We start from the raw sequence: 16,668 nt of genomic DNA, 5'->3' as shown, positions 1-16,668 counted from the left end.
GTGGACCTGGAGGATGCGTATTTTCAGATACCCATCTATCAGTCCTCCAGTAAGTACCTCCGCTTCATCCTCGACGGGACGGTGTACCAGTTCAGGGCACTTTGTTTCGGTCTCTCAACTGCCCCACAGGTGTTCACGCGAGTGTTCACTCTGGTGTCTGCTTGGGCCCAGGACAGGGATCGACTTCTCAGGTTCTGCCGCGATCTGGGGATTGTGGTAAACTTCGAGAAGTCCGATCTCGAACCCAAGCAGAGGATGAAGTACCTGGGTATGCTGATCGATACGTTAGCAGAGCAAGTCTTCCCCGCAGACTTGCGGATCAGCAGAATCAGGGAGGCAGCCAACCGGTTTCTGTCTCGACAGAAACAGTCAGCTCAGCAATGGCAAGTCGTGATCAGCCACCTGTCATCACTCGAGAAGTTAGTCCCTCACGGGTGTCTTCACCTGCGATCTCTCCAGGCTCAGGACCCGCCGTACTTCCCCGTGGCCCTCGTGGAGGAGGTGAGACAGGACCTCGCCTGGTGGCTGGACGACAGGAACCTCTTAAAGGGAGTGCCTCTCAGCACTCCCCCCCCCGGAGATATTGCTGTTTTCAGACGCATCCACCGAGGGATGGGTCGCACACCTGGAGGAGTTGCTGGCTGCAGGTGTGTGAGACCATCACGACAAGCACCTTCACATCAATGTCCTGGAGCTCAAGGCGGCGTTTTACGCTCTCCAAGAATTCCAGGACCGATTGGTGGGACACTCGGTGGTGTTGATGTGCGACAACACCACAGTAGTGGCATACGTCAACAAACGGGGGACTGATGTCTCTCCCGTTACACCAGTTGACAATGCAGGTGCACGAGTGGGCCATCGCTCACTCAATACAGCTGTCGGCACGCTACATTCCAGGCAAGAAGAATGTAGTGGCAGACAAGCTCAGCCGTCGGGATCAGGTGATAGGGACCGAATGGTCGCTACACCCAGACGTGGTGGAAAGGCTCTTCAACCTGTGGGGGCGTCCAGTCGTGGATCTGTTCGCCACCCAGCACAACAGGAAACTTCAGGTTTTCTTTTCAGCCGTGCCGGACCCATGGGCAGCTGCAGAGGACGCTCTTCAGCAACCCTGGGACAACCTCTTTGCATACGCCTTTCCTCCATTCTGCCTGATTCGCAAGGTGATCAGCCAAGGGCTGGTCACTCCGAATCTCAGGATGATCCTGGTGGCTCCCAGATGGCCTCAGGCCATCTGGTATCCGGATCTGCTGGCTCTCCCGTTGGAAGCACCGAGAGAGATTCCCCCCTGGCACAACAATCTCGCCCAGCCACACGTAGAATGGTACCACCAAGCAGTCCAGTCCCTTCAACTTCACGGCTGGTTGTTATCCACCATCTCTTGTGAAAGAGAGGCTTTTCTCGCAGTGCAGCCACAGAGATGGCTGGACACGTCCGGCAGTCCTCTGCAGCTGTGTACCTGGGAAAGTGGGCCGTCTTCTGTGGTTGGTGTCGTAGACGGGGTCTGTCTCCTTTCAGAGCCACTCTTCAGCAGGTAGCGGATTTCCTCGTCTTTCTTCGCCGAGAGAAGCTCCTCTCAGTCCCCACAGTTAAAGGATACAGATCCGCCTTGGCTCTGGTCCTGAAACTGAGGGGATTGGACATCTCGGACTCATTCGAGATCTCCTTGCTCATGAGGAGCTTCGAAAGGTCTTGCCCACCCAGGGAACTTAGGCCCCCTGAGTGGGACGTGACTCTCGTCCTTAGGAGTCTGACTCGAAGACCATTCGAGCCGCTCCGAGAGTCGTCAGACAGGGATCTGACCCTCAAGAACCTCTTCTTGCTGGCCCTGGCATCGGCGAAGAGAGTAGGAGAACTTCATGGTCTTTCTTATGATGTTAAGCATTCCAGGGGATGGGGATCTGTGACGCTCTATTTCGTCCCGAACTTTGTAGCCAAGACGCAGAATCCGTCGATCCCTGATGACAGATTCGAGTCTTTCACAATCCCCTCCCTAATGGATTTCACTGACAACAATACAGATGAGATGCTGCTTTGTCCTGTGAGGGTGCTACTGCGCTATCTGAAGAGAACTCGACACCTCAGGCCTGAGTGTCGATGCCTCTTCGTTAGCACTGGGGTTACCAAGAAAGAAGTATCCAAGAAGACACTTTCTTTCTGGCTGCGTGAGGTGATCAGGAGGGTGTACGAAACTGATGGTAGTGATGACATCCGTCCCCCTCATCCGAGAGCCCACGAAGTCAGAGGCATTGGTCCTTCCCTTTGCGTTCCGCAAGAACTTCTCCGTGGCGCAGGTCCTGAAGGCTGGGGTCTGGTCTAACCAGACCACCTTCACCTCCTTCTACCTTCGGGATATTGCCCACAAGTCCTTGGATACCTTTTCCTTGGGACCTGTGGTGGCTGCTCAGAACAGCATCGATTCCTTGGTGCGATTGTAAGAATGAATGTGGTGAATGAGAGTGTGACTGGCTTCTCTTCCCCCATCTTTCTCTCCCTCTACCTGTGGGCAGAGGGTCGCGGTCGTCACTACACTGGAAGAGGAAAAGATGCAGGTAAGCTACTCGACAGAGCTCCAGCCTATCCCTTTCATTAGGGATAGGTGTAAATATCCACCACTTCCTCCAACAAGGGGGAGGAAGTGGATGCCAACAAGAGAGAAACCCATAACTTTATGTTGCCTCTTGCAACAGGAATAAAGTTCTTGCTTGCTAATTTTAAGAGATACGCTTGCCTCTCTCTTATTACTTGGGTCCAGAGGTCTGACCATTGATCCTGCAGTACACACCCCGATCAATTGGGCAGAGGCTAGGATCCCTCCCTCTGCTCTTACGACCAGGGAAGGTATCCAAGGTTGGATGAACACCAGTCTGTTCTTTAAGACTCAGGTCCTCCCACCAATAAGTGAGTCTTCCTATTGTAAAGGACCGATGGTTTGTATAACGTGTCGGTACAAATGGCAATTTGTCGAAAATTGCATTTTTCCTAACTATACAAACCTGAGGTCCTTTACAATAGGAAGATTACTTTAGCGGCAGCTGGAACGGTCGTAAGCTTTGAACAATGGGTTAGGTAGTTAACTGCTTGTCCGCCGGTGTGCGCGCTGCGCAACTGGGAGGTGAAGAATCACTTTTGCTTTAGGCCCAGGAAAACGCAGAGTGAGGGGTGGCATGAGGTGGGACTATGTGTAAAGGCCTCAGGTTTGTATAGTTAGGAAAAATGCAATTTTCGACAAATTGCCATTTTACGATGAGTGTCACATGCTTATTTTAGTTCGTATGGGGCTTTCATACATCACATTATGTTGACGAAACTTCAATCTTTTGAATGGTATGCTTAAAGTTGTAATTGTATTCTTGTTTCACTAATTAAATATCAAGTGAATAAGACCCGGCTAGCGTGATGACGATGGATCGTCCATGATTGTTTACCCTAATTTCAAATAAACCTGTAGCCATTTAGTTAATTATGCTTAGGCCTTCGTATATATTTTGTGGCTTGATACTGTTCCTGATGTGTAATGACCCTATTCAAAATATTTCTTATTGGGACACAAGCAATATTAACCCTCTTACGCCGAAGTGGTAAAACAAAAATTGTCTCCCGTGTGCCGAAGGTGTTTCAGAGTGAGCGCGGAAGCGGAAAAAATATTTTTTTCAAAAAATCACAGCGCGCTTAGTTTTCAAGATTAAGAGTTCATTTTTGGCTCCTTTTTTTGTCATTGGCTGAAGTTTAGTATGCAACCATCAGAAATGAAAAAAATTATCATTATCATATATAAATAATGCGATATATGATAGCGCAAAAACGAAATTTCATATTTAATTGTATTCAAATCACGCTGTGCGCAAAACGGTTAAAGGTAACAAGTTACTTTTTTTTCGTTGTAATGTACACTAAATTGCAATCCTTTTGGTATATAACACATTGTAAAACGATAAAAGCAACACAGAAAATATTATCACAAAATAATGCATGAATTCGTAACGCGCGGACGTAAACAAATATTTTTTTTCAAAAATTCACCATAAATCTAAATATTGTCCTAGAGACTTCCAATTTCTTTCAAAATGAAGACAAATGATTGAATATTACTATACTGTAAGAGTATTAGCTTACAATTGCAGTTTTCGACCATATCTGACGAGTTAAAGTTGACCGAATGTTGAATTTTTTTATATATATATTTTTTATATGCAATTATTTCGAAAATAAGAAAAGCTACAACCTTCAAGTATTTTTCGTTTTATTCTACATGAAATTGCGCACATTTTCATATATAAAACTCTATGAAAAGCCTAATATGAAACTGAGCAAATATTCCGAGAATGGTACGTACGCATTTCGGAGATTTGTGGCGGAGAATCCGCGCGCGGAGGGAAGGAAAGATTTTTTTTTAAATTCACCATAAATCTAAATATTTTGCTAGAGACTTCGAATTTGTTTCAAGATGAAGATAAATGACTGAATATTACTAGACTGTAAGAGTTTTAGCGTACAATTGCGTTTTTCGACCATTTCGGTAGAGTCAAAGTTGACCGAACGTGGTTTTTTTCTATTTATCGTGATTTATATGCAAATATTTCAAAAATGAGAAAAGATACAACCTTCATTTATTTATTATTGTATTCTACATGAAATTGCGCACATTTTCATATATAAAACTTTATGTAACGGCTAATTTAAAATGGTGCAAACATTACCACAATCGCACGTATGATTTTTTCGGAAGAGTTACCGCGCGGACGTAAAGAAAATGTTATTTTTTTCATAAATTCACCATAAATCGAAATATTGTGCTAGAGACTTCTAATTTGTTGCAAAATGAAGGTAAATGCTTGAATATTACTAGAATATAAGCGTTTAAGCTTACAATTGCGTTTTTTGACCATTTCGGTAGAGTCAAAGTTGACCGAAGGTTGAAATTTTGGCAATTATCGTTATTTATATGAAAATCTCAAAACTGATAAAAGCTACAACCATGGGTTGTTTTTAGTTGTATTGTGCATGAAATTGCGCACATTTCCATATATAAAACTTTATATAACGGCTAATTTTAAAATGGTGCAAACATTACCGCAATCGCATGTATGATTTTTTTCGGAAGAGTTACCGCGCGGACGTAAGGAAAAAGTTTTTTCATAAATTCACCATAAATCGAAATGTTGTGCTAGAGACTTCCAATTAGTTGCAAAATTAAGGTAAATGATTGAATATTACTAAAATATAAGAGTTTTAGCTTACAATTGCGTTTTTCGACCATTTCGGTAGAGTCAAAGTTAACCGAAGGTTGAAATTTTGGCAATTATCGTTATTTATATGAAAATATCTCAAAACTGATAAAAGCTACAATCATGAGTATTTTATTGTTGTATTCTACATAAAAATGCGCACATTTCCATATATAATACTTCATGTAACGGCTAATTTACAATGGTACAAAAATTATGTCAAAGTGACGAAATAATTTCCGAGATGTGTCACAGATACTTTTTAGTGCGGCAAGAAAGAAATTCGCGCTTGCGCGCCTGCGTAACGATTGTAAACAAAACAACACCTTGATCCGTGAACTCCCAGCATCCCCCAAGGCGCATGATTCAAAAGTTTTAGGCTGGTAGGCCTATAAGTATTTTTCCGCAAATTTAAAAAAAACCTTTGTAAGTCGACGTAAAATACGTCCAGTCGGCACACGGGAGACAAAAAATGTTGACGTAAAATACGTCCAGTCGGCGTAAGAGGGTTAAGTTCCTCCCTTTCTCTATTGGCCTGCAGGCTGTGGTGCTACATATGTTATATTGTACTTTAAAGTGCTATTTAGCCTACCACTGCCTAAATTTTCTGACTTGTAATGCTTGAGTATGTGTTTATGTAAACTGATATTTATTTTTGTCCACTTGTTATTTTTTTTCCTCCATGATGACGTATGTTTTTACGTACTACCCACGTATGTTCTTTCGTTTTAGTGGAAACTTGCTTTGCAAGTTAAACCTAAGGTCATCTTGGTTATTGTACTTTCCATTTGAATTTTGACTCATTTTAAGTAATAATGATATTATGCTGTCAATTGACATTTTAGTGCAAGTGCAAAAAAATTTTATGGTTCAAAAAAGCAGTTTACAGTGAGGCAGTGGAAGACATGTAAAACTGAAAGGCGATAGCAAATTAAATGAAATATGACAATACAGTGTGCAATATATTAGGCCTAATTGGCAGTGATGTCATTAAGAGAGGTATTTCAAGTTAGTCAAGTGCAATGTGTTTGTTGTAAGGGAATCAGAAGTCGGTTGACTTACCAAAATGGATTCTGGCAGTATTTTCTTAATCTGTTCAGCATATAGCATATCACTTCCCATAGTTTTGCATAGTTTTGAAGCCTGTGTATTGAGATAAGAGAGCACTTTTAGCCTATCTCTGCCCTAATAATGCATACAATATTCACAGTGTTTTTGATATACTGTATTTTTATTCAAACATTCAGTTGTTGAAATTTTGAGTAGTTTAACAAAATACGCTGCTAATGTAGAAGACTGTCATACTTGTTTCTTAAATTCCTCCGAAGTTTTTAGTGGTACAAGATTGCGGTGACGACGGTTACTAAGAATGCTTCTAGGGTCTCTCACTACAAAAATTACCTAAAGGAAGATGGGAATTAAATTTTGCATATAGAAAAGTTGCCTTTAAAAACATCACACAAAGAATTGCAGTATGAATCTTATAATACTGTTTAAGATAGAAGTCCTGATGGTATGTATTGCTACTGTAAAGATATTACCTATGTATATGATTTTGTAAATGTATTAAAAAGAGAAAAGTTATTTTTTGCATTACTTTAAAAAAATAGTTTTTCTATGAAAAGCCAGGCTAAAAATTTTTGTTTACTGTACTCTTTTACCATTTATTATAATTGCTATGATTAATTCCAACAAGACTGACAATTCTTAAAAATATTGTTGACCATGAAGATAAGCTTACACAAGGTTTAGCACAGATATAGACAGCAGCTGAACATGAAAAAATTGAAATGACATAAAATTACAGTGAATTCAGTAAATACCCTTTAATGTAGCTGGAATATTGATAGTAATGACACTGAATGACATACATATGTTCTAGCAAGTAACTAAAGTAGTAAGACATGCTTTTTCTCTCTAAAATATTTTCAGAAGTTTTACACACCTTGAATTTATTTCCATAAGATTTCATCATTTGGTAAATGAAGTCTATCCCAAGCCTTACAGTAAAGACTGCGCGTAGGGAGCGCGCCCTGCAAGCTCTCTCCAAGCACTCTTCAATCTGTTTGATTCAGAAAACATGTTTTATTTAAAAGTTTAAATTAGGAAAATGAATAGGTCAGTTTTAATAGGTTTCCTGTTTCATGGTTATTGGAATTTTATTCTGATTAGCTGTTCTTAGATTATTTCATACAGCAATCAAAAGAAAGGTGATCTAACCTTAACAGATAAATTTGAGAATTTATCTGACATCCATTTTCTTGAAATCTAAATCTTTGCATTGGGTTACCTATATGGCTGTCTTAAACAAGAGTCAGTGAGTACAGTATTTACTGAGATATGATTCTTTAGAATTCAAAGTTGCAGCGAATCTTTTGTTGTTACACATTGATAGAGCCAGCCTCAGGGTTTGTTAATAGCCAAATTTCTTATTCTGATTCTGCAAACTCATTTGTAATTTTACAACCAAGTCAGTATCAGACTTGAGACTGTGTTAAAGGGATTTCCCATGCCTTTCGTAGTTCTGAAGGCACCCTTGTAAATTACTAATGTTACTATACACTAGCAGAATCCTGCTTTATTTTTTTATCCATTTTTCTTATGTGGTTTGTTTCATCATAAGTGATCAGTCATTATAAGCCCACATTATCAGTCTTCATATATCCTCAGATGCAACAGTCATTTGTCTAACAAACAGGGGAAGAATGGTAGTCTTGTGGAATAGTATGCACTCTTTGGAAGGACTATCATATCCCTATTGTCAATAAGCACCCACGTTCATTGTAGCTAGTATACATTGATATACATAGCTGCAATCCTGAGAGGTTCCAGGCAGTGGATAGAAGTAAGGTTTATTTTGTAGAAGCAAGTGATTGAGGAGGTGCAGGATGGATTGCCTAGAGTCTTTAGTCACTTAGGTTTGATTGTTTAAGACACCAGAACAACAGTTTGTGTAGTAAGCTCCCCTTCAAGATGGAAATTATATTCATCAGGGAGGGGTACTTCCTGGCATCTTTGAACATTAAAGATGTACATTTACAGAATTATTTCACCCATCTTTGCATTCTCTAGACAGAGGAGGTATTCCCGTTTTGAATCTTCTGTTTTAGCCTGGTAAATGCCCTGCAGGTCTTCACCTTCACCTTGACCTTGACACTGGTGGCAGCATAGGCACACTGAAATAGTACTGTAAGGTTTTGGAAATTCATAGATGACTGGTTAGTGACAGCTGTCAAGGCAGTAGAACTGCAGTGACGTCTGTACCAATGCATTATTTAAAAAATGACTTGAACCTAACTGTCAACTGACTGACTCTAGGGTGGCAGATGCCATAATGTAACTCTGAGCTCAACTGAAATAGCTTTAAGATCACAAAAACATATATCTCAAGTAAATAACCCTCTGGTATCCAAAGTAACCACTGGAAGACAATTAGCTGAGATTAGCTGAGAAGTTAAGCAAAATGTTAACTTAACCGTTCAAGGTGGCTTACTTACAAAGAATGGTTTAGGTCACTCAGTGTAGTCCATATGGCACCCAGTAAATGACATGCAAAGTGTCAGTTAGCTGGCTCTTAAAGTTGTCTTAGGTGACTTCCTGAATTTTAAAATTCATAGTATGTACTGTGTATTATTGTTGGAGAGTTCAGTGTCCAAGTTTTGTTTCAAGATTCAAAACCTAACCATTCTGATACTTACTAATAACTTAGCACCTTCGAAGCTAAAATGGTCATTTCTTCATGACACTTACCTGCCAGATATATATATAGCTGTATTCTCTGAAGTCCGACAGAATTTCAAAACTCCCGGCACACGCAGTGGTCGGCCAGGTGGTTAGTACCCATTCCTGCCGCTGGGAGGCGGGTATCAGGAACCATTCCCATTTTCTATTCAGATTTTCTCTGTCGCCGGTACTGTAAACAACTGTTTTCAGTACCTCCATCCTAGGATTTTGAAACTTCATTGCCGCTTAAGTATCTTAATTGTTTTTTGGTTTATTAACTTGGATTTGTGGCTAGGCATATGCTATCATAAATTGATTTAAATTTGATTTTTCTTGGCATAAGATGTCTGAATCTAGTTCGGCTAGTTTCAGACTTTGTTGTCTACAAGGGGTAAGGTGAGACTAACGAAACCTTCGATAGATCCTCACTTAGTATGCACGACGTGTACATGTTTCTTGTTGAAAGATCAATGTAATTAGTGTGATGTTTGACTGATTCCGAAGGAAGATGTATGATTTGATTCGTATGTACGCAAATTAGAGCGTGATAGAATCAGGAGGTCTTCCTCCAAGACTGCATCAGTAAACAGAAGTCAGGGTAATGAACCTACTAACCTCCTGTAGACTTTATTTTACCTAACCCTGTGGTATGGCCTATGGGCCTAGAGGAAGTGTCTGCGAGAGGTAATGCCCTTTCTGTTATGGTGGATTCCATCCGTAATCTTGGAATCTAAAGTGCTCACTCTCCAATCAGTGTTGTGAGTGTAGTGATGTTGAATTAGTGCCCCTAGTGTTGCGGAGGGGGCGTCAGATCGGCCCTATAACGCCTCTAGGTCTAGACCTCTGTCGGACTCCCAGGAACAGGGAGTGGGCAAGTCGAAAACCGAAGGAGGGTTACGGGGACTCACCACCGATCTGGCGTCCCTTTGGCAGGACCTGAAGACGCTTCCCAGGCTGCCAAAGATCGTGCATGTGCACGAATCCTAAGAATTGCTTCTCGTCCTCTGAGGCGTCCTCCCCGTACAGGGATTGGAGCTCTTGTAAGGACTCACGCCCTTTAAATAGAAGCTTATAGAGGAGGACTCTTCTCGTCCTCTCTCTCTCTCGTCATACGATTGCTATCATCGCCTGAACATTGTGACGGCTTTCCACCGCAGAAGGAAAATAGGACGTCATCGCAGCAGGACGCTGTTAAGCACCCAGATCGCTCTAGCATTGTTACTGTGAAAAGGAAGAAGGCGTCCCCTCGTCTTCTCACAGGATCAGTCCTTCTCGGTTGGCCTCGTTTTCGCCAAGAGAAGGGCAAAACACATTTACCACAGGAAGGATTCGAGGCTGTCTGTCAAGTCAGGCAGTCTCCTTCTCCTTTGCCTTCTCCTTGCTCGTCGCCTTCTACATCCTCGCACCCAAGAACGAACAGGCGTCCTTTTGAGTGCGTTTTCTGGAAGTGTCAATGAGCGTGACAAAGACACAAGATGTCTCACAGGCGGCCGTCGTCTTTGTCAGGAGTTGCAAACGTCCATAACACTCGTCCTGACGACGATCACCGTACATCGGCTTATGACGTTAGCGTGCTTCATGAGCGGCGCGCCCCTCGCAAGGACGCCTCTCAAGTTGCTCGTGTTGACGCTTTTGGGTCCGCCGTGTCACGTCAGGAAGCTCTCCATGACTCTTCTCTTGATATTTGTCGCTCTCCTCTTCGGGACGCTCTTCAAGACGCTCACAAGGACATTATGCAGGATGTTCGGCGTTCTATACATCAAGATGCTCGGCAGGACCCTCGAGAGGACTCCTTTCAGGATGCTTGGCGTTCTATGCTATCAGGGCGCTCGGCAAGGCCCTCGCGAGGATGTCTTTCGGAACGCCCGGCGTTCCCTTTTTGAGCGCGTTTCTGGAAGCGTTCATTTGCCTTACAAAGACGCAAGATGTCGCACAGGCGGCCGTCGCCTTTGTCAGAAGGTAAGGAAGGTCCTTAAGGCTCGTCTAGAAGACGATCGCCATACGTCTTCTTATAGTGCTCGCGCACTTCAGGAGCGGCGTGCGGCTCTCCATGACGCATCTCAGGTGGCCTTTCATGCATCAGGACGCTCAGCAAGATCCTCGCTGAGATGCCGTTCAGAACACTTGGTGTTCTATGTACCAATACGCTTGGCAAGACTCTCGCGAGGACGCCTTTTGAAGACGCTCGATGTCTTACACATCTGGACGCTCGCCAGGACGCTAGCGAGGACGCTTTTGAAGACGCTCGGCGTCCTATAAGTCATGACGCTCGGCAGAGCACTTGCCAAGACGTTCTTCACAACGATAGGTGCCCTACGCATCAAGACGTTCGGCAGGACTCCTGCAAGAACGCTCGTCAAGAGGACGCTCCTCAGGACTCTCCACAGGACATTCCTTTACAGGAACTTAATAAAGATTCGGAGTTGGCGGTGAGACATACCCGAACTTCTTCTTCGAACCCTTTTTCAGATAGAGGACCCCTGTTACAAACGGGACCTCAGGGTTTGATTATCGGACACTCTTCAGAACGCTCTGCAGCAGAATCCTTTACCAGAACTTCGCAAAGCTTCGGAGTTGCTATTAAGCATTCCTGACTTTCGTCTTTGAACCCTACTTCAAGTAGGAGACCCCTTTTACGAGGTGATAGCGAGAGGAGGGGTCTCAGGGTTTCATTGCTTCGCGGTCGGTTAGGGACTCTTCTCCTTTTCCCGTAAGGGAGACAGAGTCCTCGAGCAACTCGCAACCTGCGAACGAAGACGCCTTCTGTAAGACTGGTTTGCTGACAAGTTTCGGCCCTCGGTCCCTTGCTCTCCTCTCTTGCAGTGTGCTTTGTCGAAGAAGAGTAAGTAGCCTGGTCTCGTCAAGATGTCCATTTCGCTTTCTACGAAGGGAGCATTAGAAAAGCTCCTAGATTGGTATTTCGGAGCCCTGGACCTGCAGTCTCGGGGCCCTGACTCTCTTTCTCTAGAATAGATATCCAACCTGCATGAATAAGGTAGTCAGGTTGGTTCTGATGAGCTGGCATCTAGAAGAAGACTCTAGTAAACTTTAAGCAGATTTAGGTGTCATAAAACGCCTCTTCTGCGTTCGGGACTGCGCTGCCGAAGAGGAACATTAGGGTCCTACCTGCCGTAAGCCCAGTCTCCGACCAGGAATCCTGCCCTTTCTTCGATTTCTGCGGGAATCGGGAAGACTTTATGCTCGAATTCCTGGATTATTTTATGTCATGTAAGTGGGTTTCCCCCATTAACAAGATACTAAACGTTTCGTCAAGTAAGTGGGTAACCCCTCATTGATGAAATATAGACCCTTTACCACGTAAATGGGTTAGTTCTCATTGACAAGATTCGGAAGAGCTCTCATTCATTTGTAGAGGCTCGTCCATGGAAAAGACTTGTAGACTATGTCCATGAAGTCTTATGTCTAAAATACATAAGAAGCTTGAGCTCTCCTCTTCGGTCCTCGGTTCTCACTTGAGGACTTTCTATGATTAGTACTAAATTCGTTCTCTTGGCTAAGAGAACGAAGGCAGTCGTTTTCCATTCTCTCTCTTCCTCGTCGAGGATAGAATGAAGTAGAGAATTAGCTGTCCAAATGACTACAATACTCTTATGTATTTTACCTTTGCGTTATATTACTATTGTATGGTTCAAGTCATATACGCATAACGTAGTTACCTCTACGGATGGCAACCGAAAGGACTATTATTCTAAGTGCATGTAATCGGTACTCCCTGCAACCTTCCAGGAGTTTCTGGTTTCCCTTTTAGATTTTTAAGGTATTGTTACGACAACACCAACTCAGCTTCTGTATTTAGCGAATTCGGTTTTGCTTAAATATGCCTGCTTGAGAGTTTTCTTTCGGCTTGATAATAATAACAACCTTTCCTTCATAGAATGGAGTAGTTGGCAACTCAGGCATAGTAGTGCGAGACGGCGAAGGTAGGCAGCTGTCACTGTAGACCAACTCAGTACCAGCTAGTTCTCTTCCATGCGCGGTTGGTTACGTCTCTCTCTCCTGCGGGATTGACTGTCTAACCGTATCTCTGCCCTACAATCACGGACTTTAGCTTCGGGTTGAGGGGAATTCTAGCATGCATGAATGAACATCTTCTTCGCTTTGCGAGAATTTTTTCAACAGAGATATATATTAGGCCTTTTCGGTTCTGTTTACCGCACTGTAACAGAATTCTGTGCGAGTCTACCGCGGCATAGCACTATAATAATGCACACCTGCTTAAGCAAAGCGCAGCCTTATTAGGGAAGGAAACATGCTCGGTGAGGGTATGAATGAGTCTGCTGGGGACCATTTCCTCGCTGGAGAAGTTTGTTTCCCTGAATAGACTGCAATTCAGACCTATCCAGTTTTTCCCGGAAAACTGGAATAGCATCAAAGATAAAATAATTAGAAGCAATTCGGTTGGCTCTCCAGTTCCTCAAAGAACGAGTTTTTGGCCGAGTGGTCCAGATCAACTCGGAAAATTCCACAGCTCTCTCATATCTCTAGAAGTATCGAGAAACACTCTCTTCGTCCCTATTCGTGTTAACAAGAGAGAGCCTGTTATGAGCACAGCTACGGAACGTAACTATCCTCAAGAGGTTCGTTGCACGATTGCAGCACGTCCGTGCGGATCTTCTCGATAGACGGCAGCAATTACTGACGTCTGAGTAAAATCTTCGCTTAACAGTGTGTCGAGATTTGTGGAGACATTGGGGATGTCCGTTCAGAGATCTCTTCTCAATGTTGAAGAAGAAGAGGCTTCTTCTAGACTGCTCCCTTATTCTCGATCTGAGAGCAGTAGCAATAGACGCCATCCTATAGGATTGAATGGGGATAGATGTTTAGTCTCTTTTTCCCCTATTCAAACTCTTAGGAGTTGTAATAAGATAATTTCCGTCGTTAGAGGGAGCGAGAATGACGCTGATCGCCCCATGTTGGCCTTCGAGAGGCTGGATTCACAGAGGTCACGTCCTTCCTAGAGCACTTTCCAAGGACCCTTCCCGAGAGAGTCGGTCTACTCTTAACAGCCTCACTTCGAGAAGTACCTCAAAACCTCTCCGCTCTGAGTCTGACTGCGTTCAGACTGTCGAGAAGTTGATCAGAATGAGAGGATTTTCAAAACTAACGACAAGTGTCATTGCCAAGGCAAAGAAGTGTTGCATATTTTGCAGTGTACCAATCGGAGTGGGCCGTTTCTAGAGATGTGCAGGAAGAATGACTTTTCCTCCACCTCGACATCTGTGAATTACATTACAGTCTTCCCTTTCCGTCTGAAGAATGGGATAAGCTGGCGGTTCCAACTAATAAAGAATGCGTAAGTATGTTGTTGACGGCCTTTAGGCTCAGAGATTTGGATCTGTCAAACAACAAAGCCCTTCACGATCTTTGAGGTCTGTGGAAATCTCGAAACTGTCTAGATAGAAGCTTCCGGCATGGAACTTAGACGTAGTCTGAAGTTCCTGATGTCAAAGCATTTCGAACCTCTCCTTTCTGTAAACTTAATGCATGTGACCAGAAAGGCTAATTTTCTAACCACTCTAGCCACGACAAAGAGGGTTAGTGAGATTTAAGCCATCATCATCAGACGTTTTGACTTTAGAGGACATAATGCTGTGTGTTCTCTAAGTCTTCCGTTCCTTGCCTAAGAATGAAAACCCGTCTAACCCTTGGCCAGAAGCTTGGAGATCAAGGGGATGGCACAAATTATTGGGCAAGAGCCAGAGAGAGTCCTGTGCCCTGTCGGGACTCTCAAGTTTTATCTAGATAAAAGTAAAGAAAGTCGAGGTTCTTCAGACAATCTGTGGTGTTCCGTAAAAAGACCAGACTTGCCCATGTCGAAGAATGCCCTGGCGTTATTGTTAAGGAGTTTTTTCAAAGAGGCTCATTCGTCATGTTTGGACAAAGATTTTAAACCTTTTAAAGTAAATGCTCACGAGGTGAGGGCGCGGCCTCGGAAGCATTTCAACAGAGAATGGCACTCAGTAACATACTGAGTGCCGCGTTTTAGCGAAGCAACTCTGTGTTCGCTTCACACTCCCTGCAGGATGTGAAAACGACATATGAGATCTGCGGCTCGCTAGGGCCATACGTGTCCACAGACACAATCTTGGGGGTAAGAAGTACCACTCATCCTATCCTGTACAAAATGGTTAGGAAGAGCTGTTAATTTTAGTTGTTGGGTCGCCGCCAATGGCGGACTTCTCAATTCTTAAGCCTCAGTTAAAACATCCTTAACTTTAGCTAGGTTGGTCAGGTGGTGATATATATTACTTCTTAGCCCTCATGATATGGTCAGTATGGTCTAGTCACATTGTGGTCACGCTCCCATTGACAGATCATCTAGAACTCACCAGCTATACAGGTCACTACCTTGCTGGAGACTCTAGTAAAGCAAAAGCCGACTTTCACGAAGTCAGCTATGCTAACAGGTGGAACCAAGATGTCAATCATCTGTATGCAATTTGTTTCCTAAAATCATTCTATTCTGTCCCTTCCCACCTCCAATGGTGGGATTCAGCTATATATATATCTGGCAGGTAAGTGTCATGAGCAAAATGATATTGTTATGATACAATAAAGTTTGTTCATACTTACCTGGCAGATATATATAATCAAGTACCCACCCACCTCCCCTCAGGGGACAGTGGCATTAGAAAATCTGAATAGAAAATGGGAATGGTTCCTGATACCCGCCTCCCAGCGGCAGGAATGGGTACTAACCACCAGGCCGACCACTGCGTGTGCCGGGAGTTTTGAAATTCTGTCGGACTTCAGAGAATACAGCTATATATATATCTGCCAGGTAAGTATGAACAAACTAATGTATCATAATATCATTTTTTAAAGAGATTCATAGGATTACTAAAGGTTGGTTTTATTTAGTATTTGTATTCAGCTTAGAACGGCTACTTACTGGCAGTTTAAGATGTTGACATTCTTTTCTGTAAGTGTTGCTGATGGAGTGAGACTTCCATATTTCAGGTTCTGAGATGACCTCTTTGTTGTTCTGGAATGAGCAGTTGTAAATAGCTTTCAACCAGTTCATGCCTTCTGTGCCCTGTGGAATGATTAGAACAAAGGTTATTCCTTTCCAGCAAAATCTTGTGGTGCTGTGCAACTAAATATGCATTATTACTTATGCCAACAAAGTTGGATGGACATAGTGATTTCCTTCATGTAAGTATCCATATGTGCTAGCAGGCTATCCCAAGAACACAGTACCAATTTAATAGAATTTATCATATTTATTCAGTGTGACGTAAAGTTTAACTTTTCGATGAAATCATTTGAGAGAATTGTCACTAAGAAAGTTCTCTTGCATTGTTAGCCAATCTCCCAGAAGTTATTCAATTCCAAAATGTAACTGAATGAGACTGTCTTCAAGTTTCCTAAAGCTGTTTACTCGTTCACAGGATAAATCCTTGCCTCATAGCTAAAGCTATAGGTGATCATGTGTATGTGTAGGGGATCGATATAGCATTTCTAACAGATAAACCAGCAAGGTGGGAAAGTTTAGGAAGTTTTCAATTTTCTGCTCTAAAGATAGGTTCAATTTTTCAGTGCACCAAATATGAAAAAATAAAAGTACTTTACCAGTTTATTAGTTACAACGCTGAGTCCCGAGAAAGGATTGTCTTTGTCCAAAGCTTGCAGTGGGTGATGAACATAGAATATCTCCTTGTGGTGCAAGTTGAGAGCTTCTGCCACTTTGCTGGCC

The 16,668-nt window shown here is 43.0% G+C and overlaps 2 protein-coding genes across 7 annotated transcripts in view; one reads left to right on the top strand and one right to left on the bottom strand.

The window, feature by feature from the left end:
* The window catches only part of LOC135216985 (meiotic nuclear division protein 1 homolog), an 81,389-nt gene that overhangs the window by 19,811 nt on the left and 44,910 nt on the right, over positions 1-16,668 (top strand). The window lies entirely within an intron of this gene.
* LOC135216980 (uncharacterized) overlaps positions 1-16,668 on the bottom strand; it is a 45,640-nt gene that overhangs the window by 22,279 nt on the left and 6,693 nt on the right. For 2 of the 3 annotated variants that reach the window (XM_064252517.1, XM_064252516.1), the window contains exons 2-6: positions 16,545-16,668; positions 15,865-16,008; positions 7,174-7,290; positions 6,534-6,629; positions 6,291-6,371 (exon numbers count right to left, since the gene is read on the bottom strand). The exon at positions 16,545-16,668 is cut by the window's right edge. In XM_064252517.1, the coding sequence (XP_064108587.1) occupies positions 6,291-6,371; positions 6,534-6,629; positions 7,174-7,290; positions 15,865-16,008; positions 16,545-16,668 (562 nt within the window). The remainder of the gene's footprint in view (positions 1-6,290; positions 6,372-6,533; positions 6,630-7,173; positions 7,291-15,864; positions 16,009-16,544) is intronic. The other variant, XM_064252518.1, reaches the window with a different exon arrangement.

This window comes from Macrobrachium nipponense, chromosome 7 (assembly GCF_015104395.2).
Source record: "Macrobrachium nipponense isolate FS-2020 chromosome 7, ASM1510439v2, whole genome shotgun sequence".
NCBI lineage: Eukaryota > Metazoa > Arthropoda > Malacostraca > Decapoda > Palaemonidae > Macrobrachium > Macrobrachium nipponense.
This window is presented reverse-complemented; position numbering and strand designations above follow the sequence as displayed.